Genomic DNA, 27711 nt, shown 5'->3' with positions numbered 1-27711 from the left:
GATAACTAACCTAACCACTTTTTAAACCTTATGTATGAAAAGAAACATGACAGTTCAGAGTGTTTCAGTAAAGGGACGTCTCTCCACCCAAATCTGACCATCTTCACTTCCAGACCCTGAATTGTAATAACTGCAAGGGATTCTGTTGCAAAGGGGCAGTTCTGTTTAAGATGAACTTTTTTTTTATTGATAACAGTATTTTCCATTAAAACTGGTATTAGTACATAAATGAAGTTACAGCTCTCTAGTTTGTTAGTTACCTTACATATTATAACTATTTCATATTTCAGTAAAATTAAGGGTACTTTTAAAGTTATGAGTAAATATCTTTATTAATCTATGGTACCACACAAAAATATATTCTTTTATAGTATGCTGTGAAAAATGAAATATAAATCTTTCTGCAAAGCACTTGCAGCTGTGCACACAAGGTATACAATTACATAATGTTTAAATAATGAGCTATCACGATTAGCCCACACAGACATGACAAGTAAAATGCTCTAATAATTTATTAATTTGATTTACATGTGCTTAAAATTATGTACACATTTTCTCTTCTGAAAATACTCCAGGGTCATAAAAAAGGTGGTTGTATATGTATATGACAATCCCTTTTTCATCCTATTTTTTTGTATAATTTCAGACTGATTTCCGTAAGAACACACATAGCTTGAGCAACTGAAGACCTAACAGACTGAAGACAACAATAGTGTTATACAGCATTAATACATGCTGCTCAACAAGTGCAGTCAGTTTAACTCCAGTGTGTGAAGATTCTGCTTCTCCCATGCATAATCAAATGTGCATGAAAAAGGGAATAAAAAGGGATTTCTCCAAGAGGTGACAAATATCCACTATTCTAAAGAATAAACCAGAAATCAAGCTGAACACTGAGAGCAGCATTCTAGGCAACAGGATTTACTTTCCAGATCATCAGACCTCTATGCTGTAGCATGTCAGCAGAGAATAGCTTAGCAGGTCCCACTGCTCTGGCCAGAAGGAACCCTCTCAGGCCTCTTCTACCATAAGCAGTATTACCCAGTCTTAACCGAATTCTACCACCAATCCAAAGAAAAAAGTAAAAAAAAAAAGAGCAAGAAAAAAAAACCCTCTCTAGCTTTTTATTGCATAGCTTACTAGTAACCTACTGCTTTCCAACTAAAAGATGGAGCTATTTCATTACATTTCAGTATTTAAAGAATATTTCAATAGGTTACTTAGAACTTAAAGCCAGTGCACTTTCCTTTCCTATTTAGACACAGAGGTTCTTTCTGTGTAAATAAAAAAAAATCTAATTTCTGGTGGTATTAATAATTATTATTATCCAATATAATAACATAAGAATAACCAGATTTATACAGAAATAACAATAAATTAATCTGCCAATAAATTGTACCGAGTCTACAGCACTATCAAACTTCACGTATTAGCTAGCTTTTTGAAAATCTATTTTGATCTGGTACTTTAAATTACTACAGCACACATTCTCAAATATTCAATCCCAAATGTCAGAGGGCAAACTGCAGCTTTTCGTAGTTAATTTTTTGTTAACACTTTCAATCTTTTTCTCACACTAAAACTGTATAACTGCCAAGAAAAGAAAACTCTTCCATGGAAGTCCTGAAAATTATGCCACTACTCTGATTTAAGGAAGCTCAAAACGAAACATAAATATAGTTTCCATACAGATTTTCTCAGTAATTTTTTTAGGTTATCAAGAAAACATCTAGAGTGTTGATCTGGTTATACTCATGTCAGACAAACTACATGTCACATTAACTACCTCCAGGAAGTTATTCCAAACACAAAATAAACTGTTTATGCCGCTTCTCAGATAGATAGCATGACAGAGTGTTATTAATTGAAGACAGATGAAATACATTAATTTGATTGCAAGCATGTGTTTACTTTATTACTGTCATGTACCCTCTACTGCTGATGCTTCCCTATGAGGACACAGTAACAAATCAAACGTTGTATTAGAAGACTTGGTAAGGCAGAATAATAGCTGGCGCTGCACTTTAATACTTAAAAAACTATACTTAACATTTCCAGCTACAACAGGAAATTACTGGTTTCAGAAAGCAAAAAAAAAAAAAAAAAGGTAGCTTAAAAACTCATGTAATTTACACAGAACACTGTAACACTTCCTCCTCTAAAAAAAAAAATAAATTGGAATTATCAGCAAATATGCTTCTCAATAACTAAAGAAAAATACAGCTTTCTAAATGTCAAATCTATGATCTGAGCTCCTTCCAAAAGGCAAATTCCTACAGACACAAGACATGAAAATGTATGCCTAATATGGGAAAGGAAAGGTGAACAATTCCTAGGTCCAGTTAAAAACAAAAAGACATCTTTCCTGTGAATGAGGTCTGCCTGGTTTTATGCACATCTCTCTTATAGGCCTCCACTCTCTCTTACAGACCTCCACTTATTTGTACAAAGATATGTGAAATTCTGTGTCTTCTCAAGAAATGACATACAAAGACACAAAATCTGCCATAAGCTTCTTGGAATAAGGATATTTCACATAAAATCACATTGCTATCGCCGACAGTTTGTTCCAGCACAGGAAACAAAGAATGACAAGTTCTACAATTTGCATGATCTCTGATTTATGAAAGTAGCTGTTATATTAAGTTTTTTACTTTATACTTTTATTTATAAAAATACCCCATATTAAATGAGACTTTCAAGTACTATTAAACAATAAACAATTGCAGTACTTTTGCTGAAGCTATAAAACACAGTGGTTCTTGTGCATCTTAGGTTAATGAAGTTAACACTTCCAAGATCTAAAATAGGTTTCAACAGAAACCAAGAAAAGCAGCCAGAAGCAAATGCCTCCATCTCAGCACACCAAGTGCAGCTAAGTAAAGAGGACACAATGTGACAGGATTCTTGCCTAATAACAAGCATGTTTAATGTCTGGTTGATGGCAGGTCATTTTTAAGATGATGTTAACCTTTACAAATACAAACAGCAGGCATCTTTTCATACAAGAGTAAATTTTCTTATGAAGAATAAAACAATATACCCAAGTTTCTTTTCAAAACTAGTAAGACAGATGACTGGCTTACACAGCTTGAAAAGACAGTTAAAGAGAAAATAAGAATAATTTTTTCTAAGCTAGACATTTCTCGTTTTTATTTCTTAATAAATTCTTGCAATCATTTCTCATTTGACTGAACATACTACGACTACACTGACAATTGGAATCTGATCCTTTCTGCTAGGTACCTATACTCCTTATCCCTAACTCTAATGCTGACATTTTTGGAAACAAGTATTCAGAAAATATTATATTATTAAACTAAAACAAAATTGAGCCACCTTGAATATTACAATAATTGGAGCAACTCTACTTTTTTTTTTTCTTTTTAAAAGGATATCATAAGGCCACAGTAAGCAACAGAGGTGGATTAAAGGCATGTGTTGACTGTCTCCACCCCACATTGCAACTCAAGTAACTAAGTAGGCTGAAGATCTATCCATGTAGAGACAGTGGCATAGCAAACATATGGCCAAATTAACTCAGAGTGCATTAATCTGGGCACAAGGAGTTCAGACGTAGCACACAGACTTCTGTGCAGATGATTTTACCACATATCTCTGTTTACCATCTGCAGTGTACAGACCTAAACAAATACGCCCTCAGGGTAAGTTTAACAAATTAAGTGGGGTTGTGAATGAAAGAACATGAAACACTTTTGTGCATTCTGGTACAGAGAATGAATAGCCTGGCTTCAAAAAATTAATGTCACTCTCAAAAGCATCATCTCACAGGACTTTAATGTTCTCTAATTTCACACCTTTGGTTAATTAGTTTTTACTTTCCACAGAGAAACATATCCTAAGATTACAAGCTCCTCCTGGAAAAGAAGACAGTTTGTTCACTGTAGCTTTTTATCCAGTCAGTCAGATTCTCACATGGCCCCAGTGCCAGTTTATAAGCCCTTTGCAATTACTAATAGATCATTTGCTGACTAATTCACTTCCCAATAAATTAGGCAAATATCATTCTGATTTTTACAAACAGAAAATGAAACATGTACGAAAAGATAAATTTAATGCCTTGCTAAGATCACAAGAACTTTCACTGAACCATCAACTTACTGCTTTGTAATTTACTGTGATGACTGCAATACATTTTTTAAAATGTTCATATGAACTACTATGGAAAAGTTAATTTCTATGAACCTAACTTCAAAAAACACATTTCTCTTTAGATTAGACATTGCTGGTTTTGACAGTAGCTCCCAAATTTCCCTATAATGAACTTCAATGACTGCCCTAGCGCTCTGAAACAAGACAAAAAACCGAGAGACTCTTCTTTGATTCAACATGAAATGAATTTTATCAAGATCACTGAAACTTTAAAAAAAAATGTTTAAATTGATTTAGTCGAGCTACTAGTTGCAAATTGCTGGATACAACAGCTTTTTTCACAAAATAAATTCCCTCCTTATAATAATGTATATAATAATAATGTATAATAATTAACATTTTATGGTTTAGGACAGAGGTTAAAAAAGTGTAAAAAACAAGAATCTTAATTTCCCACTAATCTAACTATAGATATCCTTTGTTTTGGTTGAATTTAACAATTACCTAAGCTCAATAGAGTGTAAAAAAAGTTATAACAGTGATGCAATTACTGAAATTCAAAGTTAAGTGAATGTTTTTTAAGAGGTTCTTTAGTACATTAGTGAAGACATAAAGCTGCAATGTACTAAATATTCAGAAGATGGTGCTAGTCCAATATATCCACAAGCCATGGGTGGATCAGCTTTCCTTCATCTCTTTCAAATGTTTTCTCCAATTTTGATGTACCTACTATATCATCACTGAATTTATCCCAGTAAAAGGTACAGTCATCTTCATTTAATATTAAAGAACATTACTAAATGATATATAATTCTAAAATTCACAAAGATTTAGTGGATTGACAGGCATAAAATATAAAGTTCACTGTAATTTCATAAACTCAAGGTCTTGGGATCTCAATAAAACTCATACAACATATCTTACATTCTGCTTTCAATCACTCACATTTGTCTCCTTTTGCAGTCAAAAGCCTTTCAAGACCTACCAATGCCTTTCAAGTCACCCTTTCAAGACCTACCAATGCCAGCACCAAAGCTTGGAAAATCTCACCTGTCCCACTCCTGGCTCTTCATTCCTGCCTTCATGTCACAGAGCACTGTTCTCCCATCACCTACTTAGGAGGCCATGCAACTCCTACAAGCTTATGAGGCTCAATGAGCTGATCCATGTTAAAAATAACCATTTCTTTTTGCATCGTCCCGTTTAACCCAGATGAAGTCACAGATCCGATTTCCCATGGAGCAGTGGTGCCAACTTCAAGCTGCAAACTGGCTTCAGCACAAAACCTACCAATTGCAGAACTGCAGCCTCCATGAGCTTGGAAGGGCTGAATTCCTTGTCAGCATTGAAAAGGGCTGGTAAGTTAACAAAGTCAGTCTCATTACTGCATATGAAAAACTATTTTTTTCATATTATTAAAGGCAGATATCTACTTATTAAGATACTAGATGCAGTCTGTAGCTATAGACAGAAATCAAAACAAACCACCTACCTTCCCCCCACCAATTCCCTACAAAATCTTGAACACATTTGCAGTTCTGCCTATAATTCAACCATTCTACAGTGCTTTCCAGACTAGGTTCAAGTTGTACAAGTAATTTCTTCCAAAAATAGTAAATCCGGACATACTTAAACATCAAGCAAAAAGCCTTATCCTTACCTAGCAGTTCCTAAAACAGTGTTTTCCAAATAATGCATAGGAACATATCTCAGAGTAATATATTTCATGAAGCCATGGAAAGAAACTATTAATACCAAGCTTGCTCCTATAAAAAGCATTTACCTAATAAATAACAATTCCTCAGAGGACCCATGCCAGCATTCTTGATGGCCACTGCTGCATCCATCTCTACAGACTGTTTCCACAGGTATGCTTCTGTTGACTTCACGCCAAGCAGCCACGTTAAAAACTGGCTGTCCTCTCAAGTGTGATGCTTTTATCCAATACTCTGAATTACTTGCTTCTAACAAAGCCAACCCAGGTCAGCTCCAGGGCCCTTCCATGCCTGATTCCATTGTGCTTCCAGCAGATGTAATAAGGAGTTGGAGACACTTAGTGCTTCTCCTACATATCCCTCTGGGAACTCTCCCACAACAAAAATTATAAATAAACATTAAATCATTCACTGGGATATAAAAGCAAGCCTTAAATGTTCAAAGAGCGGGCCAAGTCCGTATTACTGTTATTACAATAAACCTCCAGCATTAAGCAATTTCAAACATCAGTTCTTCATCCAAACCTTTTTCAATGTAGAGGCAAGATTGGCACATATCTGAGTGAAATTACTCAGTTACTAGGCAATTTATTATTGCTTAACTGTTCCATGTGTATCAAATCCTGTTTAACAGAAGCCCAGTTTTCTTCCATTTGGAAGATCTTGTAACTAATTATTACTAAGCCAAACTAATTTCAACTGGCAGTTAAAAAATTAATTGTACAACTCAACTTTATATTAAATTATTTTTTATATGAAAACAACTGCTTAGCAAAGAAACATAACATACTTCAATTAACTATAAAAGGAGAAATCAAACCCAATCATATTCAGATCAATGATAGTACATTTATCAGCTAATTCTTAAATTGAGCCACAAGTGCTGTCAGCTGAGCACTTCCAAACCTTCTCATGTGACAGTACCACTTAGAACAAAAGGAACCCACAAGTACATTTTAACAAGAACTCCTCCTTGTTCTGTTCACCTGAGGCTGGAATCGACTCTCTGTGCAGGGCTACCATGACTGCAGATGCTAAAAGCAAAATTGGGTTAAGTCAATCATGAAATCACCTCCTCAGATTGGGCTGTGTTGTGGGGAATACATCACTGAGAATAGCTAAATTTGGACACATATATGCATCCTAATACATTTTTTGTCAGGATTCACTCTAATTTGAAAATATTAAGCACATAAGTTATAGTTCAGCTGGGACTTCTTTTTGTAAACTTTTTAACACTTTTTTTCTAAAACTTCCTAAAACCAAAGGTGATTTTAAGAGTTTCTGCTTCATCCCATTTTTGCTGAAGGTAGAGAAATCATCTGTATCTGACTTAAAGCAGAACTTAGTTGCTGAAAGTGTATTTTCCCAGATCATTTGGTCAGTTATGACTTCAAATAGTTAAACAAATCCATTCTACGTTTTACAGTTCAGAGTCCTCAGGGATCAGCAGCACTTTCTCTGCTAGGTTTGAAAAAGAAAGGTAGAATATGTGTCAAGAAGTTAACAAGTCCCTTATAAACAGCCTCAAGATATTATCTACTAAAAATTGAGCATGGCTATCATGATGACCTACTTTCTTTGTGACTTAGTACACTCTTCCTCTTCCAATATACATTAAGAGGGCATGGAGCCACAGGTACAATTTCCATGGGTAAAATTTTATGAATTAGGATAGTAAAGAGACTTTAGTTTATGGTCAAGCATTTGTTTAGGCCATCATTGAGCACTCTTTTACAAATTTATGTCAACGTCATAACTCCATTTAAAACATATTTCTAAAATTATATTAACACGTTAGATTTTTAGAACTTTTCATCAACACAAATTTATTTAACACAGACTAGGCAAGAAGTGGGGTTTTCAGGAGTCTGTGAGATTCACACAGCTGAATTTGTTAAGAGTAGATACTGTAAAGAAAGACCTTGAGGGCCTAAAATTAATCACCGGGATTACTCAAATACTCAGTACTTCACTATGTCCCACGGACTTCTTAATTATTTTATCCAAAGACTGTTGTATTGAAAAATAAATGAGACTGTGAAGCAACCACCAGAATTCAGCTCACGTTCTCTCACCTGCACTGTTCGAACCAATCAGCTACAAAGTAATACGCATAAAGACAGCTACAGACCTAAGGCTCTGAGGTCAAAATTGCAAGGGGTGGGTGTGTGCGTGTGGGGGGCGTTTGTTCTAGAGGGTTTTTTGGAGGCTGGAGTGGGGGAAAAGAAATTGTAACACCTCGAGATCAGGAATTTGTTTCGGTTTGGTTTTTTTTAAATCTGGTACTTGAAGGTCTGGTATAACCCACGCCAGCAACCTGCCTCAAGGAGCATTCACTCAACAGCAGGTATTGAGGCAGGAAAATAAGAAACAGTGCAACTACAGTGATCATTCCTTGATACACACCCCACTTTCAGGCAGCCTGCGTTCCTCAGCCTGACACTACATCTCCAGGTTCTCAGGAATACATCTGAAATGTTTCATTGCACTGGTGGACCAGCCCTTCACAAGTCTCTGTGGTTCCCTTCCCATGTGTACTTTTGGCTTCTACAATGAATAGAATTTCCACACATTCACAATGTGAAACAGTAATTTCATCTGTTTATTTTAAGCTACTTAATAAAAAAGCATGAGATTTTCTCGGGTTTGTACTGAAAAGATGCTGTATAATGGTTCTCTACTCTCTTCTCATGGTTTTATACACCTGTTTGTCTTTTTCCTATGCTAAGGAACTCCATCTATTTTGTCCGTCATATAAATGCTTTTTCATTCTTCTGTCATTATTGCTCTCCTATTTACATTGTCTATATACATACATATCACCTAAACTTTTCCCAATTCTTCAGGATAATTCTGTGATTCCTACCCAAAATTCTAATCCCAATCTTATAAGAGCTTTACAGTTTGGCACCAGGGATACACACTGTGTTAGAACGAAACTACTCACTTGGCATTTTGTTTGTCCTACCTGTTCCTTCTTTTCATTTCAGAAATGATAGTGGGAAATTTTTAAGGAATTCTAACTGAACAACACAAAAACAAGACGTGCAAGAAACTGGAAGAGATCAACTTTTTGGGTTCTTGTTTGCTAAACACGTTTGTTATGAAGTCATAACGTACTTACACGTATAAGCAGAAAACAATGACAAAATAACTTTAAAAGAATTTGCATTGCAACCCAGCTCATCTTCACCAGCTGCCCATGCAAAGAAAACAAGGACATATTGCAAAGATAGATGTGTCAAACGGAAACCATACCAAACCTTCAAATCCAAAACATTTGGCTGCACACCACAGGCTATACTGTTGGGGGCAAAAATGATACTGAAGGTATCCACAAGTGTGGAAACCCCAACACAGCAGCTGGAAGTGTAACAAAGCAACAAATACCAAGACCAAGATAGTGACAGCATCAGTTATGATATGCTGTAATCTGCTAAGATTAAAAGCCAACAGACACCTCAACAAACTCAATTAAAAAAAAAATGCAGCTTTGAAGAAACTTCAAAAGCGTCTTTGATTATTAATTAACATTCTGCTGCCACACAAAACAGTCAAAGATTACAACCATGTATCTGCCAGGCTTCCAAACTGTATGAAGACAATTCCACATCCAAATGCATGCTCTGAAGAGCATCAGTGCACACTGACACAGTAAGCTTGAGCTAAGTGAACTCAGTGTCCCCCTACCACAGGGTAACCTGGTGGGACAGGTCACACCTGCTCAGACTGCCACCGTACATGCCACATCTGGGAAGGCCTTGCAGTGACAATGTCTCGCTTATGGAATAGACCAGCTAGGACAGGTTCAAAGGAAATTGCCCAAACTCCAGAGATACATATGCATGGTCCTTAGGTCACAGAGCATTTTATATTCCAGCCCCACCACCCCCAGCATCCGTAAAGACAAAATGTTCTTGAAGGAACTACTTTTTTTTCTCTGAAAGCTCCTTATAAAAGGTGGATTGAACAAGGAACAGCCTAAATCTTTCCTCTTTCTTTTAAATATTCAACATCTGATAAATTCTCTGCCTGTTTCTGTCCAACAGATTAGTCAGATTTGGTCACCTGGACTAAAAAAAAGAAATCCTATGATTACCTCAAAATGCTTAAAACATGAGCAGGACTATAATGCCTGCAAAACATGGCACAAGGGAAGTATTATTCTTCTATGCTTAGTCTTGGAACTTGGGAATTTCAATGAACAAGATCCCTCATTAGAATCACATGGGGACAGATGTACTTACATGGTGGGTGGGCATGGGTGGACATCAGCCCCTCCAACCCCTATAATGAGCAATTTCCTCAGATTCAAAGAAAAATTTCATAAAAAGTTAAAGAGAAATGGCAAGTTGCCTCCTATTACCACTGGTCTAACTGCTTGGGCTGCTGGTTCTATAAAACAGGGTTTTTTTCAAAGAAAATTATTGTTAAAACCATTTGGCTGAAAGTGAAGAGCTATTGAAAAGTAGAGTCAAACTGGCAGCTTGCTCTTAAAATTCCCCCCACCACTTTTATAAGTATCGTTTTGCTTGTGGCTTTTAACAGCTGTTCACACACGCCTAAGCTAGATGTGAACTTTTATTTTCCCAAAACTAAATGGGAAGCTTTAAACAGCATCTGATTTAATTTTTTTTTAATTAAAAGCAGAGGTTAAAAGGACCATGGAAATGGATGATGCAGCTGTGCTGATGCTAGGGAAAAGAATTCCAGAACAAGAAGTGAGGTAGAGTAAACATGAAGTAAGTTTCACAACACTAAGTGCACACCACATTAAGTGATTCTTTTTTAGCTAACAGCAATTTAACTCTATGTGTCTTCAGAAATGTTTTTCAAAATGAAACTAAATTGTGTTTTGCAAATATAATACAATTTGGATATCTAGTACGCTTTTCCCTCAGAGCAATTCTAAAATTAATTCCAGAATGAAGTGGCTTCACAGGTTCCAATTATTCCCATATTCCTTTAGAAACTCAGAAAACTCAGACACACAACTCAGAACTAACTCGCTAATATTGCCATATTTACTTACTGTTTGGTTCTCAAAAGAATTCAACCTCCCCTGCATTTAAACATCTTAGAATAATTAAATGTTTAGAGTCAGATTTGCAATGGTACTGAGAGACTGAAAGATGCAAGCAGGTATTCATAGGAGCACTTTTAAAAGTACCAACTAGGCAATGGCTTAACCACCTTTGAAAGTCTCACCAGACAGCAGTCTACATTTTTAAGCACCAGTATGCTCAAAAAATTCTTTCCTCTTGGCCTAATTACTTAACACATAGCACTAGATAATAAATTCAAACAAACAACCCACAGAAATAATAAAGGTTCCATGGTTTATTTCTACTTGTACGCATAAAGTACAAAAGCACACAATGACAATACAATAATTCTAGACAGATATTTAAAGGGTCTTTTCTACTAAAATTCTTATGAAAAACATAAAAGCATTTCTAAAGCAGAAAATTCATAGGATTATGAAGGAAATGCCACATTAATTCATGTGGATTATGTACCCCGCAGTCTGTAACAACTCCAAAAGAAATCTTTTCCAGTGCACTAGTAGAGCTGCTATTGAAACCAAAAGACTTCGGTAGTTCATCCATCAAGCTTATTCAAAGAAGCTGCTAGAACTTCCATGACTAATATAGTACAAAAGTATGCAAAGTAAGCCACACTTCTGAAAATGTAATTATTTAAAAAACAATCAAACAAACAAAAACAAACAAAAGAAAAACCAAACAAAAACAAACAAACAAACAAAAACAAACAAAAGAAGAAAAAAAAAGGAAAACAAAACTTTGGTGTCCATACTGGGCTGATGAAGTGACACTCCCAGATCATCTATGGATGAAAAAGAAACCAAACAACATCAAGAGCATTCCCTCTGCACCAAGCACAAGGAACTAGGTGTAAAGAGAATGGAGAAGATGAAAAAGTGGAAGAAGAGAGACATCTAATCCAGCCTGGACAGCAGAGTCTAACAGAGAGAGGCAGGTGGAAAAGAAAATTATAGTGATCCAATCATTTGTTTGCCTCCCTTATCCACCCACATACAAGAGACTCAAGACTGAGAAATAAACTACCCAGAATAAATCTGAAAATCTGAGCTAATCAAAACCAGGAATCCAGAATATTCTCATCACTTCCAATAAAACACTACGACCTGGATCCCTGCCTAGGGTTCCCCTGGGACATTCCTCGTCTTTGATGATGTGAAGCCTTGATTTCTGTTGGGTTAGTTCCTTGCTGAATCCAAGGTACAGTCAGACAAAAGAAATATAATTCACAAGTAAAACGTTTTATGCAGGTGCATATAAATTACATTTGTGCACTTTAACACATCAAAGGTAACAAATAAAAGTTCACTACAGGTAAACACACCGACAAAGCAAATACAGTATTAACATTTCTGAATCTTCTACAAAAAAACCCACCATGACTTAAGAACCAAGATTAGTATACTGTACAACACTTGCAGACAAAATGATTCATACTGCACCAATTTACACGTTTCATTGTAGAAAGAGCAGAAGGAAACTCAATTTCCATAACTGCAAAGTGGTTATAAGTCGCTTTTTGTTTAGATTCTAATAGTACTATCCTCAGCACTACAAACATATATATAAATCAATTATAAAAGTATCGCTCAATGAAAAGACAAAAGGAACTATCAATGATCAATATACATTTTTATACAGTTCCTTAATATTCCACTAATGAGCTGGAAAAAAACTGGCCAAGCAAACTCAGAAATGGATACATTCTACAAATAGGACAGAGATGAACTCATACTATAAAATGCTCAAAAAAGGATAGCACAGAAAGATAAAATGCCTTGCTACTATAAGATATTTCTTTGTCAAGAGGATACCAAAAGTCCTTTCTTTTCCCTGCTGTCAGTGAGCCTGAGCTTAAATGTATGAGAAGTTAGTTCCCAAAAGGAACACAGATATTTTTCTGTCCTGAGAATTCTTAGCTGGAAGTGTTCCCCTCAGGTTAAACAATTATAAAAGCACGTGGTTCTGCAACCTAACAAATAAAGCATAACACAGCAAAAGTAATCAAATTCAAATGGAAAGAAAGCATAACCATTTTCATCAATAAAGCAACATAATCTGCTCAAAACAAGGGAAGTGGTTTTATTGCATGTTTGCACAATGTTCCCTTTGATCCTTGGTTTCCTAATCACTGACTGGGTTTAGAACATCACTTCATTTAGAACCTGATTTTGTTTCCTTATGGCAGCAGGACTTAGAATGTTAGTAGAGTCTAACATGAGAGAAAAACTGACAGCATTTCAAAATGATCTGTTCTAGTTCAGTCTGAATTACTCAACATGAAGCAAGAGCTGGAGAACAAAATATTATGCCCTGTGCCATGCAGTTCATTATAAAACAAGGCTAAAATCTCTAAAAGAAATCTTGGTCACACTGATGTCAAAGGCAAAACAGTACTGCTGACAACAGAACTAGAAACTCAGTTTTAAATTTATGATTTTTCAGTTCCCTCTCAAAGTAGATCAAATCCTAAAGCTTATCCTCACCTATTTATTTCAAAATTAAGATATGAGAAGAGTTAACAGTTGCTTTGGTGACTGCTAAAGACCAAAACAGTGGATTTATAAGTATGCTTCAAGATGGTTTTCTGTCCACTTTGCACTCTAGTTCCTGCTTCCATTATTAGTTCATTGCCACGCTCTAAGCTTAAAAATATGAAGGAAACTTCAGTGTTCCTTCACTGCTTTTGAAGGCAGTGAGACTGCTTGGAACAAGTGAGGACAAATGTATACGGTGGGACTGCGACGTTGCTATAGTGCCCTTTCATGAATAGTAATTACTCTGCAAGTGTGTAAAGCAGACAGGCCCAGTTGCATAAGGCTCAATGCAGGTTTTATGAACTGCAGAAAAGCATGATTAGTGGGGGGGGGGAAACATGTTTCACACTTTTATTGTAAAGAACATGAGAATCTCACAGAAAGTGCCAGAACAGATGTTCATAAATTGGGCCCTTAATCTGCAGCACTTTCCAGGTTTTAAGCTATATCCACTGGTCTGTAGAACATATTCCTCTCTTTTTAATATAATTCTTCTGTTTAGTTTTTTTAATAAATAAGTTTATGACTTTAGTAGTGTTGCCAGCTGTTCAATTTTGATTTACTGTCAGAGTCTGCTTTAATATATAGTGGCTTTTGTGGCTTACCCATATAGATTACATTTTAAGCTTCATGATATCACTATAAAGCAGCTGGAAAAAGTACTGGCTGTGCTCAGAAACCAGCATTATTGCCCTAGTGATCAACCACTGAAACATGCAACTACACCAGTAACCATTCTCTAATAAAATTTTGTATACACCATTCCCAAAATAAAACTGCAAAACTTACGATGTAAGAGGAGGTCATCTTAACAGATGTAATTTAAAAAGCTAGACCAAGAAAATTGCTAAATTATTAATTAGGCTGTGTATTAGCTGGCAATAGAGATCTCTATGACTGTTCTTCATTCTTTCAATACATTGTTTCCCTTACTTCTACTGTTTAGCCTGAGACAACTTAAGAAATAAAAGATTTTAGAACTGCTTTATAGAGCGCTTTCTAGAAATTTTCTTTCAAGTGTTGTTTACTGAATATTACTATGAAAGAACTGTCAACACTCTATGTTCATAGAGAACCATTTTTAATCTCACAGAATTACAATACAACCAGACTAGGCTTTTTTCCTTCATTATCTGCAAGTAGAGAGTAATGTTATTAAAATAAACTACCACAAGAGTATTCTTAGAATTGAACAACGAATCAAACTCAAAAACTCTGGATACTCTCTACAGCTGAACTAGTCCAGAATCATCAGTCAGAACTGCTAGGGGTTTCCTATTACACTGAAAATTACTTTTTCTGACAAAATAGATTCCTTTTTCCATGTAAAACTAACTCCCTAAAAAAAATTCCAACCAAGAGAACCAAACAGTTTGATTCAGAAAGATCAGTATGGTGCCTCATGAGAGGGTTTTTTTGTTTGTCTTACACTGCTATTTTCTCCCAAGTTTCAATTTGCCAGTTGGACAGTATCCATGATGCATTATTCTCATGAAGTCCTATCACACCTAGGGGGAAGGCAGACCTACATCATGGAAGACATGAATGGAAAAATAAAATAAAAACAAAACCAGCCTTGCTACCCACAGCATCAGGAGCACAGCCTGTGGGAGAATGAATAATGAAGAGAAGCATCAGCACTGCACATCCCATGAGACATAGCAGTGGCATCTCCAAACCAAAATACCTTCAAGCTTTTCCATAATGCTTTTGAAGGGGGACTGGGAAGTAGACTCTAAAATGCCACCATTTTCTATGACGCGAACAGAATATTTTTGAAACAGTTCAGCTTAGCAGCCTGACCAACAACTCCTATACACTGCTTTCTTGCTTCTGCATGCCTACAGCAAATTACATTTCAAAGTCTCCTGCTAATGTATAAAGTAAGTTTTTAGCAACTGAGGGTCTCTCTTCCTGTCCACAGCATCAAAGGTGCGCTATCTGTACGAATCTTGTTTTTTCCAGTCTTCATTTTAAATTATCTACCACAAAAAAATGCTTGATTGCAAAATCCAACAATTTAAAGTTGCTCTCAATATACACAATGATTATATCCCTGTATTTTTCCAAAGCAAGCCTTTCTCAAGACATTTTATTATTCTGTGTGTTCCATTCAACTATTTAGTCTGTAGCTTTTTTTGAATTGGTGTTTCTTTACCATAAGAAACAAAAGTGCAATGGTCCTGATAGCAGTTTTCAAATGCTATTACATAGGAATGATTGAGTCAAAAGTCAGAAAAAGGTAATGTTATTCTTCTTTCTGTACATATATTTCAAAACTTTAGTGAATTATACCATCACATACTAGTATTATACTAGTATGGTATATTTCTGTTATTACACATAATTAAGCAAAGATTGGACAATACTCACAAGCAAAAGAAAAACCACAAAGTATACAGATTAAAAAGTGTAATCCAAAAGAATACTATAATCTAGAGGCTAGTCATGAAAACATCAGAGTAATCTCAGAGGAGCTCGCTAAACATGCTCTAAATTCACATCCACGTAAACAACAAAATTTTTTATCTTAAGCACTACTTCTGCAAAAAAAATTAGTTACAAAATCAAAAATGTATCATGAAAATTTCATAGGGAGCTCAGTATTTTTTAAATAGAAACTATGTGCAATATACAAAAAGCTCTCCTCTCTTAAGACCTTTTCTAAAATAAATAATTTAGGTTACTAATTTATCTTTCATCATCACTGCGCTCCCCCTCCTTAATCAACACATTTCAGTAAATCTTAATTGATTTTTAACTGATTTTAACTGAATTTAATGCTATAGAATCTTAGATCTCTCCTTTGAAAACAAGCATATTTTGAGGTTATCCTCCAAATCATGAGGGCTGGAAGCACAGAGTGTAAATAACAACAATAACAATAATGCTGACTGCATTTAAACTACCTGGCTTACCTCAGTGATCTGTTACGATCAAAGTTTGATACTGGCTTAGTAGTTACTCCCATGGTAACACCTTCGCAGGCTCAACTACACACATAAGTAATGAAACATCTTTTTATTTTTCTAAATACCATTTTTCCCCTCAAAAAAACATGACCTATAAAATACACCAAAGTAGACAGTGGAAAGAAATGGCAGCACAATTAGTACCTCATCAAGACATACCATCTCAAATACTGGAACAGTGAAGAATTCATAACCATAAGTGCTTAATGTCTTGAAGGCTTTAATAAAGCTCTATCAAAAAAGCCACACATTTAGCAGGGTATACATGTTCCTATACTGAAATGGGCGTAATAAACTCAGAATGTCTCATGTATGGAGCTGTAACTGTAGACTAAACTTTACACAGCACTATTCCACTTCTCTTGCAAATCCCCAATAAACACGGTGATGTCCTGACAGTTACACTATTTTGAAATACATATAAATGCATTTCCCATAACTTTTCTTCTTTGTTCTTAAATCTGCATGCACAGAGCTTATACTATAGCACTAAGAGAGTGAAGGTTATCCATTATTATTATTCCCCATATTAGCATTGACTATCCTTCATCCTCTAAATTGAGCTGGTTACCTCCAATAAAAGTCTTAAATTTTTGTGGTTCACTGAAATAAACAGAAAAAGCTTAAGTTTACCCCGCTGATTAGGAAGAAACTTCTCTTCCACACTTTCTGCACATATAGAGTAGTAAATATATTCAATTACTATATACATTTCAGTTGAAGTTGCAGAGTACATATAAATTCTGTACAACTGTTACTATATTTATCAGTCTGACTCTGAAACTGTGAAGCTTTACAAAAAGATTAGCTTACTGACTTCTCTAGTTTTTAAAAAGAAAATAGTGCTACAATAGCACTTGTCTTTTCCCTCACTTTGTCCGAAATCCTAATACTAATGCCCTATTCACACCCAAAATTTGGTTATCCTCTCTCATCAACTTTCTTCAATAATAATATATGAGAATATATTTCCACAGTAGCTAATGGAGACATTCCTACAAATCAATGTGCTGCAGTGATACAGAAATAAAAGCTTATTTCACTGTAATGATGCTTCCAGACTTCCCTCAAGTCAGGTGGTTACTTGCAGTTAATGATCTGTGACATACCACACAAGTAGTCCTAAAAAGACTTATTATCCACTGCATGTGCAACAATATTTGCTTTATGGATGGCTAAATGAATGAAGACATTCAATGTAACTGTAAAAGTAAAATCAAAAGAAAACTTACAAGTAACATGTTTTCTTTGAGTAAAAGAGCTGTGAACATTTTCCATTAATACTTAACCTTTTGCTGGAGCAGTGCAACCACATATAATGCTTGAATCCATAAAGCCCAAGAGCTGCTCAGGGTTAACACTGATTAACTGCCCCCAATCAAATGTTATAACTTTTAAAAATTTCAGAGAGCTTCCCTCCACTAATGAAATCAAATTGCATTTATGTCATATGGCAAAGGTGGGAGCAGGACAACTTGCAAAGAAAAGAAATTCTGTCCTGTCTTAAAACCAGGAATTTTTTTCAATCCAATAAAAAACACATGAATTTGATTGGGTTTTAAAACTACATACTTTATGCTGCACTGACTTCCATTAATATACTGATAGAAAAGAGCAGTGAATTGAATTAAAATAAACTACAATCCAAAAGCACAATATCTCCCATGACTCAGACTGTGCAGACATTCACACATTTTCTGTTTATAATTTTTTTCATTTACTAGACTCAGCTTTTGTCCACCATATGTCCACCGTAGATTAACTATTCCCTTAGGTACAATTAAGGGTTTTCCATTTGTTGTAAGAAGACTTAAGTATGAAGGACGCAGCCAGAAAAAACATTTCTACCTAAACCAAAAACAGAAGCACATTCAGCCTGGACTATAGTTTATGCAGCATCTTTTTTATTGGACGTATGTCTACATTGCTAAATAAACTACAGACAAAATCCATGGAAACAGTAAGAGATCTCTCAGCATTTCGTTTGTGTATTATAAAAATACGATACATATACTGTTCTAACCTTTGTATTTAAACAGTTTACTTCTATTTCCATTTTTCAATGACATTTTTAAAGATTTTTCTGAATTTAAGCACAACTGTTAGGGAACGAGAATATATTATTTACTGGCACTTCTGTCACACTGGTGTTTGAGTTCCAGCTATACTAACAGCAATCTACCAGGTCCTTGACCTTGGTCGTAGCTCTCAGTTGGTCTCAGCAGGCAAAACTTACATGCACAAAACAAAAACCTGGAGTGCAGCTCCAAGATTTTAAGTGTAGGAAGAAGAAACCAGTTTATTCATAGTCACTAAAATAAAAAAGCAGAACAAAAGAATTTTCCAGTAGTTGGAATAGTGCATGACTATCCTCACTTTCTTGTTAAAGCAGCATAGGATCCAAATGAGAAAACAATTTCCAAAGTTTGCATATATCTAAACTGTCCTGGTTCAAATGAATGCAAATTCACTGATTTTCATAGAATTACACCTGTTTATATCAGGGCTCTGTCTAGCTGTACAACTCTCAAACTCAGACAAGTCGCATAACAGTAACACATCTTCTGTGTGCAAGCTGTGTATATTGTTCAGCTTCAACCCTGTACAGAACCCCACAGTTCAGCAGACCACAAATCGAAAGTAAGCTCACTACTAACTAATGCTATCTGGGCTTAATACAGGCAGGGCAGAAAACTATAATAAGGATTATTAATTATTTTTTGAGCAGCACAAGAGAAAAGACTTCCTCTTTCCACTCTTTTTTTTTTTGGTGTGGGTACTGTGGCAGAGGCCACTTGGCTTTTGAGAGCCACCATCAAAACCTATCCTGTATACATGCTTCAGTAACGGCTGCAGCACTGGAAGAAAGTACAGAATTCTAAAAATTTGCCTTTAACGGGGTTACTTAGCGGCTTCTGTATCCACTGTGCCTTCCCATCCAAGAGATCATTTTATGAAGGATTCTGAAAGAAGGGTCCAAGTAAAACATGAGCTGATTTGTAATCAGATGCAACAAATACCTTTATCACAGCAGATCATATGAAGACTAGAGCCAGAATGGAACACATGCACAGATCCTTGTGATCTTTCCTGCCAGCTGTTTTTCCTTCTCAGCCAATGGAATATGGCAAGGTAAATACCACACAACAGCAATAAACCTTCCTTCTTTTGTTCTGTATAATTTTCCGTGAGCTCAGATCCTTTCTAAAAAATAGCACTTGAGGCTCAGGCTCTGTCTACTAATCATTGTTTAGGAGGTTTGTCCACATTGGAATTTAACAGATATAATTACATAGATGTCTTCAGCATCGATGGTACCCAGCACCATTAATATTAAGCCAAGCATGATTAAGGATCAAAATCTTGCAAGACAGATACTTTCTCAGACAAGCAAGGTGATTTTCTCATTGAAAAAATGCGTATGTTTCTAGGTCGCCCCCACCACTAAAGTTACAGAGCACATTCAGACACTGGGTTGGAAATATAATATTATGGTGAATAAAAGATCATTTTCACATGATTTTCCCTTTCATTAATTTAAGTTTCTTGTTAAAAATAATTTTTTATGAATTTACCTGGCTATTGAAACAAAAAAATCCATAAGATTGCAATTTTTTATTAATCTTACAAGTTTGCTGAGACAAACATGCTATACATATTTTAAAAACAGGGTATCATTCTACATTTATTCAAATCAGTTGGTAAACTGAGTGTAGCACAGGACAAGGTTCTCTTTCTGAAGGAGTCTCTACATGTAAGTAGTTTACCCTCCAATCCCAGGAGCATGTGTGAGGCTCAGGTGACCAGACCCGCTGTCAGGCATACAGGAACTTCAGTTTAATCAGGCACAAGACTCAAAAGAACAGGGGTCTTTGCATTACCTGCTCAACGCTTGTCTTAACTACAGGTGAAATACCTAAAAAGTACAAGCCCACAGGAAGCAAGAACAGAAAATAGCTGGGGGAGGCTGGGAGGGACAAGAGTGTGAATACACGGCTCTGAATTTTAATAAGCCAGAATCTCAAAATGAGTATTAATGAAGAAATTTTCTGAGTACAGAAAATGTACTCAGAGACTAAGTATATAAGGCAGCAATAGAGTCCAAAAGCAGACTGGGCATGTCCCATTACCAGCCAGATTCACATTAGTACACAGTACACCAAATATTAACTCGTATCTGGGGTGGAAAATGTTTCTTTCTGCACTCAGATAAGATAGGTAAAAACATTTTAGGTTGCCTGCAAAGGCAAGTTAAAGGGTACACTAAAATGTAACCTTTAAACTTCACAATGTAACAGCACACCACTTCCTGTTCAGAGATAGCACTCCCAGATCAATTAATCATGGCTAAGACGAACAAATGGTCAACATTCTTAATTAGTGCTGATGCATTCTCCTCTGTGCCCTCATCTGTCATGAAGACTGTTTAAAAATCTGAGTTATTAGTCTTTATTGAGGAATGGATCTGGTTAATATCTGTAAGAATAGAAATCATTCATCTAGCCACTATACACTGGTACCTGATAATTCCTACCCCCTACATAAGCTACAGATAACCACTGTCCTCAGACCATCTTGGTAGCTATAAATCAAAACGAGTGTGGCTCCCAAGCAACCTGGGTTAATTTTTGTTTACAATACATCCACTGAAAATGTTGGTAGGACACTTGAGGAGACTGCTTATAGATTAGTGCAGAAGAAAATATATAAAGTAGTCAAGGCAGAAAGGAAGGAAATACATCAGTCACACAAAACACAGTAAACCCTCTCTCATTCACACTTAATGACTAGAAGACCCATTGTGATCACTGAACTTTATCAATACCAAATTTAAGCAAAGATCCTAAGTGCACAAAACACAATTCATTCACTTGATAATTATAGTTTCATTTATACGAGTCAAAGTATTTGAGAGCAACATATCTATAGAAGTTTTAAGCTACTGCATTGAAACTCAAAAGCATTTGTTTAAACTAAGGTTTACTCCCCAACTTCCAGTGCAAAGGAATTGGTATTAGCAACACTGAAAAAAGCACACTTCAAATATACTTTGTATTAAATAAGAATGTAATAACACAAAGTAAATTACTAGGAAAAGCAAATATAAGATTCAATATCAGCTGTAAATTTCAGGATTATTAACATCTTATGACTTATAATTAATAGGGAAAAAGAAGTTTTACATTAAATTTTACAATTTCTTCTGTTGTTCACCAAACACACAGACAAAAATCTATGGAAAGACAGAGAATTAATTGATAACACAAGTGCAGAAAGCAGGTGTGGCCAAGATCTTGATTCAAATCAGTTTTCTACTCTCTCTGACCACGCATGTAGATCAAGCTATGGAAAAAAAGGAAAAATGTACAGGAAGGAAGAAAGAATGAAAACTGAAACTAAGCATCCAGGAGTAAAGCCAGTAACCTTAAATAAAGTACTACTTTTACAACTAAGGTCTGCATCTCTGAAGTTCTTGTTTTACCAATTATTTTTAATAAATTAGCGGACAATGACAGTCCTTCATTTTAGCTACTACTAAATAAAAAACCAAAAAAACCCAACCAAACAAAAACCAAAAACAAAACAAACACCAAAAAAAAAGAGGGGAAGGTCCAGAATTTAGATGTCAATTCATACTGCTCTATTATTTTCAAATAAATTTCTGACGAATGAGAGACTTGTGACCGACTGGAGCTTTTAAAGTAGAAATTACCTTTCCACTGTTTCATGACTAAATCTTAATCTCTTGCAATCACAATAAGACATTTTAATAGATCAACACCACTCTGAAGTTAATAACCACACTTTAAACAGACACAGCAGTTTACTGTGTTCATGCTTCTAATCTATTTCAATGTACAATGAAACAGAATAACACAAACAAAACTAGCACTGAACAATTTCTTCAAGTTTTGTGGAATGTTAGAGAAATCCTTGCAAACTTAACATTTAACAGAATGATTATAAATTATACTAGAAACCAACAATAAATTACCTCTAAAACTGCATGATTTAACAGCTAGTACCCAATTATGCACCATATACTGTTATATCTCAAGTAACTTACTTTCAATGACAAAATTACTCAAGGAAATTATTTTCCTCTAATAGCATTCAAGTATACAGTTTTCTACATTACATTGTGAAGAAAAATATTTTTGTTTTCTTCCAAGCTTTTTTTTTTTTTAACTATAGCTTTACTCCTATTTCTGAAGCACTAGAGCTTCAGAAATAGATCCCAGGGGTATCTACCCCAAAATGGAAAAGTACACATATATTTCATAAAGTATTACTATTTGAAAAAAGACAAAGGATAGCCTAAGCCCAAATTAAGTAACTAACTTTAGGCCAAGGTTTCAAAACGGAATGTTTCAGCTGAGCTCCCAAATTCTTATCTAGGTATCTAAATATTGTCCCAAAGCTTTCCAGTTGCTGTGAATGAAAATAACTCAATTCTTCACAATTTTTAAACACTTCTATCAGAGAGCAAGTTAAGTGTTAGAATAACTTGTCTGTGTACATTGACATTTCCAATCTTTAGGTCAGCATACCTGGATATTTTCCTAAAAGGCATGTATAGCTCAAAAACCAAGTACAATCCTGTGACAGAAACTACTGCCTGAAAGTATTTCTCTTGTATGATGCAGGAGGTCAAGTGAGTTCATCAATTCATCAAATGGCTTTTCCTGGCTTTAAACCTGTTACTGCTCTTGCACTGTATCTCGGTGTTTCATCACTAAGTAAGTAAAGAAGTTGAACAAGTGATTCCTTCTCAATAGCTTGTTAGTACTGGTACTTTTATCTTTTCATAATACACAAGAGTCAACATCATACTTCTGTGTAAACACCTTGTTTTCTCTTTATGTAACAACAGGAGCCTGGCTACAGTTTCCTCTCACAGGCCATTAATTTTTTAATACTGGGGTGGAAGTCCTCCTAGATATTCTTCTCCTCCTACAGATCTCAGAAAAGCAATACACTTCTAAAATCTAATTTTTATCATGCTGAAACAAAAATAAAGCAAAAAAATACCTCTGTAAATAGTAACCCCTGCATAATCAACATGTACAACAGCAACAACTCAGCATTATGCAAAAGCACTATTTTGCTTCTTTTCTTTATATACAGCTTCTGAAAGAAAACAAGGTTGCAAGTACACTGTTCCTTCAGTTGGTATTTTCATAAAATGAAAGCCCTTTCACTAGCCAGTGTCAGCCACTACCTGAAAACTCATCTAGGAAACCAGATTCTACTTCCAGATGCTTCCAAGGAAACACTTGGATATTAAAGATATGCAGGCATGCCTATGTGAAAAATAACAGAAATAAAATTCCTCCAAATGGAAACTGGTGTCTGATTTTCTACCTTTATGGTGTCACTTCAGGAAAAAAACATTTTTTATCCTATGTTACAGTGTATCTTACTGTAAATACTTCATAAGATTTGCAGAACTCCAGAGAAGAAATCATATTTTGGGGTAAAATATAAATCAGTGAAAAATATTTTTCATTTGAACTTCAACAGAATCTGTATTATTGACTCCAGTCTGCTAGAGTACAACACTGTCTATGTTACACTTTCAGAAGTGCTATTTATATATTGTAACTCTAAGAGCTTCTTTGTTTTCTTCACAGGAAATTAGTCTTTCATAATTAATATCATAAAATGTTACAGTATCACTGTAGTACAGTTAATGGTTCTGAATTAAAATGTTTTGTCTCTGTATTGTTTTCAAATCCTTTTAAACAATTTTAACTTGCTGGGTAAGGTCTTTTTTCAGGTTTGCTCACGACATGGTCACTGTAACATGACAACAAATTACTTGGAAAGTGAAAAAAATCAAATCTTTTTCTGCTGTTCAAGTAAATATATTTATGAAGCTTAAAAATTATGTATATGTTTCTACCATTTTGTTTCAAAAATTGCTAGATGTTTCAATAATATAATTTCAATAGAAAAATGGTAGGAGAGCCAGGACAGTAATAAGGATGTTTCTGTAAGATTTCTTAGTTGGAAATAGGGGAATTTGGAATCCATCTAATTAGGAAACTAACTACGCGAGGATTATTTAAAGTTGCATATTTTGATGGTTAGAATAAACCATTGTATGATACTTACATGATCAAAAAGAGGACAGGTTAAAAAAAATCCCAAAACAACATGAAGTTAGTTACTTCATGCAAATCTGCAGATACCATAAAAAAAAGTCAAATAAACAACTCATAAGTATTTCACCTAGGGAATAGTGCAGTTATTTTAAATATATACCAGTACTTAACCTAGCAGTCCTTTGACATACAGAATCATGAAATATACCTGTTACTACAAACAGGAATGCTTTCCAGATCTCCATTCCAGACACGTGCCATGGCTATATCCCGGGGCCGTGTCAAATTCAAGCATGGGCGAGTGATCTCTCCACTCCTGTGTGCTGCTCTCCAAGCAAAGAGAACACCAGGAGAGAGGCTGAAGGCTGGGTAAAGAATAGTGCAGCAAGTCCTGTAACCTGTCTGCCTAGAGCCAGAATCCTGAGGTGTACCCAAGTTTGACTTCCGTACACAGCAACAACACACAAGATAGTATTTAGTTTCATTTTACTAAATACATATACCCTATGTAATTTCTTTAATAGCAAACCACATCGAGAGTATATAAAATAATATGTAATATGAGTAACTTACTTTTATTTCCAACCAAGGCCACAAGTGGCTGTGTTTCTGATTCTTCATTCACTTTTTTTACCACATTATACCAGTCTTCTAAATTTTCAAAACTCTGGACATTGGTAATATCATAAACCAAGAGAATACCCTAAATAAAAAGATATATTTTAAATGTTACAGATTGTAAAAACACTTTAATACAGTAAAATTTGCATCAGCCTAAATTATTATTATTATTATCATCATCATCGTCATCATCATCATAAAATAGAGCATTAACAAACAATGGCATCATATCTTATGAGGATCAATTAAAGGGATTCTAAACTTTTGAGGTATACACGTCATTACAGTATTACTCCCATATTCCAGGTGTTTCAAATTCTACAATGGCAGAAAAAATATGGCAACACAGTAAAGAGCACAATTAGTTATATCAGAAATATTAAAAACTCCATTTGCTTTATGGGAAACTCAAAAAAGTATTTCACACTAATAGGAAGATAAAAATTGCACTGGAGAAGGACTTTTAGCTAATATTAGTTGTAGTTTCACTTTTCCTATTTTGGAAAAAAAAAATAAAAAAAAAAGATGTTCAGTTTTACATTTCTGTGCATTGTCTGACTGTCATGTTTCTGCTGTCTGTCGGGGAGAAAGACCAGACTCCCCTTCTTCAGTGCTGTAGAAGACAAGCAAGAAGTACTGGTGAGCTTTAAACTTTCCAAAGAAAATTAAAGATATGGTCAGAACTCAAAAAGAAGGATGTCCCATATATTTCAGAGGTTTTGGGCCAAGCTGCAGGTATAAAATACTCAAAGCAGACATTACTGAGGATTACTCAGCACTAATAGCCAATATTATAAAGCACAGCCTATTAACAGCCCAAATGTCATCCCTGTCCCCTCCACAATTCTAAGATCAGCTCTCAGATCTCAATTATTGACTCTTCTGCCCCTTCCTTCCACTACACCCTAATAAAGTCAGTATCTTGTAAATGAGGAATAAAATCAGAATTTCAGTTGCAGTTATTCTCATGGAGTTCACACCTAGGACAAAAAAACCCTGCAATTGCACACTGTTTCTCACATGAAATTTTCACAAATACTCTGAAGAAATAATGTAATGCACACAAAAGTAGCTGGTTCAATGACCTACTATCAACAGAAAAGATTTTTCAAGTCAAATTTTTTCAGGCATTTGTCTGGGCCCAGCTTTAATTGATAGTTTCACAAGAAGTGTCTTAGATCCCAACACAGAGTGTACACTTAATTAATTTCACATATGACAAAAAAATGGTACAGACTGTAAGATTACTTGAGAATAGTTTAGATTATATGATGAGAAACAATTTAAAAATAATAGGATGCAATTCAATAAATACCATGACAAGTTCAAAGGAAGCAATAATCAAGTGCACACTAGGAAGCATCTGGCTTTGTAACAGGTTCCATACAATAGGATCAAGGTGTTACAGATCACAGTTGAACATGTCAGGCTTATTTTGCAAATATCACACTGGCATGAAACATTCCAGATGAAACAATGCATCCAGCTTTGGACACTGAGTATCAAAAAAAAAGGTAGACCAGAATTCTAGAGACCAGTAACAATATCAGAGGTTTAGAAACCACGACTGACATGAGAAAACTGGGCAAAAAAATGGACAGTTTAACAAACACAAGACTGATAGTAGGCATGATGATGCTGGTACAAGTTTCAAGAGAAGATAACAGTTCTCTTTGCATCTGATCTTACACATAGTTTGCAGATGACACTAAACTGGGAGGACCAGCCAATATGCCTGACGGCAGGGCTATGTAGACGTGCTCAGGGAATGGGTGAACGGAAATCTTTCAACATTCAAAAAGGATAAATGCAAAGCCCAGCAGCTGCAGATGAATAAATAATAAAGGCTGGTGGGACTGACTGGCTGGGGAGCAACTGAAAATGATCTGCAGGTCCTGTCAGACAGAAAGCCAAATATGAGCCAGCAATGTTCCCTGGCAGCAAGGATGGCCAACTGGGCTGAATTAGCAGAAGCACAGCCACTAAACCAAGCAACTGTTCTACTCAGCACTTGTAAGGTCATATCTAAAAGAATGCATCCAGTCAGAACACATCCTAAGGCCCCTCGAGACATCAGTGAAGTGGAGTAAGTTCAGCAGAGAGCCACCAAGACGATCAGAGGTTGGAGCATTTGTCCTACAAGGAAAAGATGAGTGAACCTGAATTCTTCAGCATGGAAGGGAGGTAGCCCTGGGAGGACCCAAAAGCAGCCTTCTATACCCATGAAGAAGCTATGAAGGAGATAGAGCCAAGCTTTTCACAACAGTGCATGGCAGGGGGATGAAACACAATGGGCATAAGCTGAAACAAGAGAAATTCAAGCTACATATCATGAAAAGCTTTTTTACCATTACAAAAATCAAGTGGATTGATCCAAAGGTTGCCCAGACTCCATCCTTAGAGGTTTTCGGGAAAGAACTGGATAAATCCTTGAGCAGCCTAGTTGCCTCCCACAGTTGACACTACTTAGGGCAGGAGGTTTGACTACAGACCTCCTGAGATCCCTCCCACCCTGAACGTTCTTACAAATCTGTGATCAATACGACATGTAGCAATAGGTTTACAGCAATAAGATTATA

The 27711-nt window shown here is 35.6% G+C and overlaps 1 protein-coding gene across 4 annotated transcripts in view; it reads right to left on the bottom strand.

Moving 5' to 3' along the window:
• The window catches only part of RAB28 (RAB28, member RAS oncogene family), a 62811-nt gene that overhangs the window by 16448 nt on the left and 18652 nt on the right, over positions 1 to 27711 (bottom strand). For all 4 annotated transcript variants that reach the window (XR_001876341.1, XM_017824560.1, XM_017824561.1 and 1 more), the window contains exon 4: positions 25085 to 25214. Coding sequence is in view for 3 of the 4 variants with exons in the window: in XM_017824560.1 (XP_017680049.1) it covers positions 25085 to 25214 (130 nt within the window). In the remaining variant the exon portion in view is untranslated. The remainder of the gene's footprint in view (positions 1 to 25084; positions 25215 to 27711) is intronic.

The sequence above is a fragment of the Lepidothrix coronata genome, unplaced genomic scaffold, assembly GCF_001604755.1.
Source record: "Lepidothrix coronata isolate B3197 unplaced genomic scaffold, Lepidothrix_coronata-1.0 Scaffold111, whole genome shotgun sequence".
NCBI lineage: Eukaryota > Metazoa > Chordata > Aves > Passeriformes > Pipridae > Lepidothrix > Lepidothrix coronata.
The sequence above is the reverse complement of the archived record's forward strand: the minus strand, read 5'-3'. Positions and strand labels throughout refer to the sequence as shown.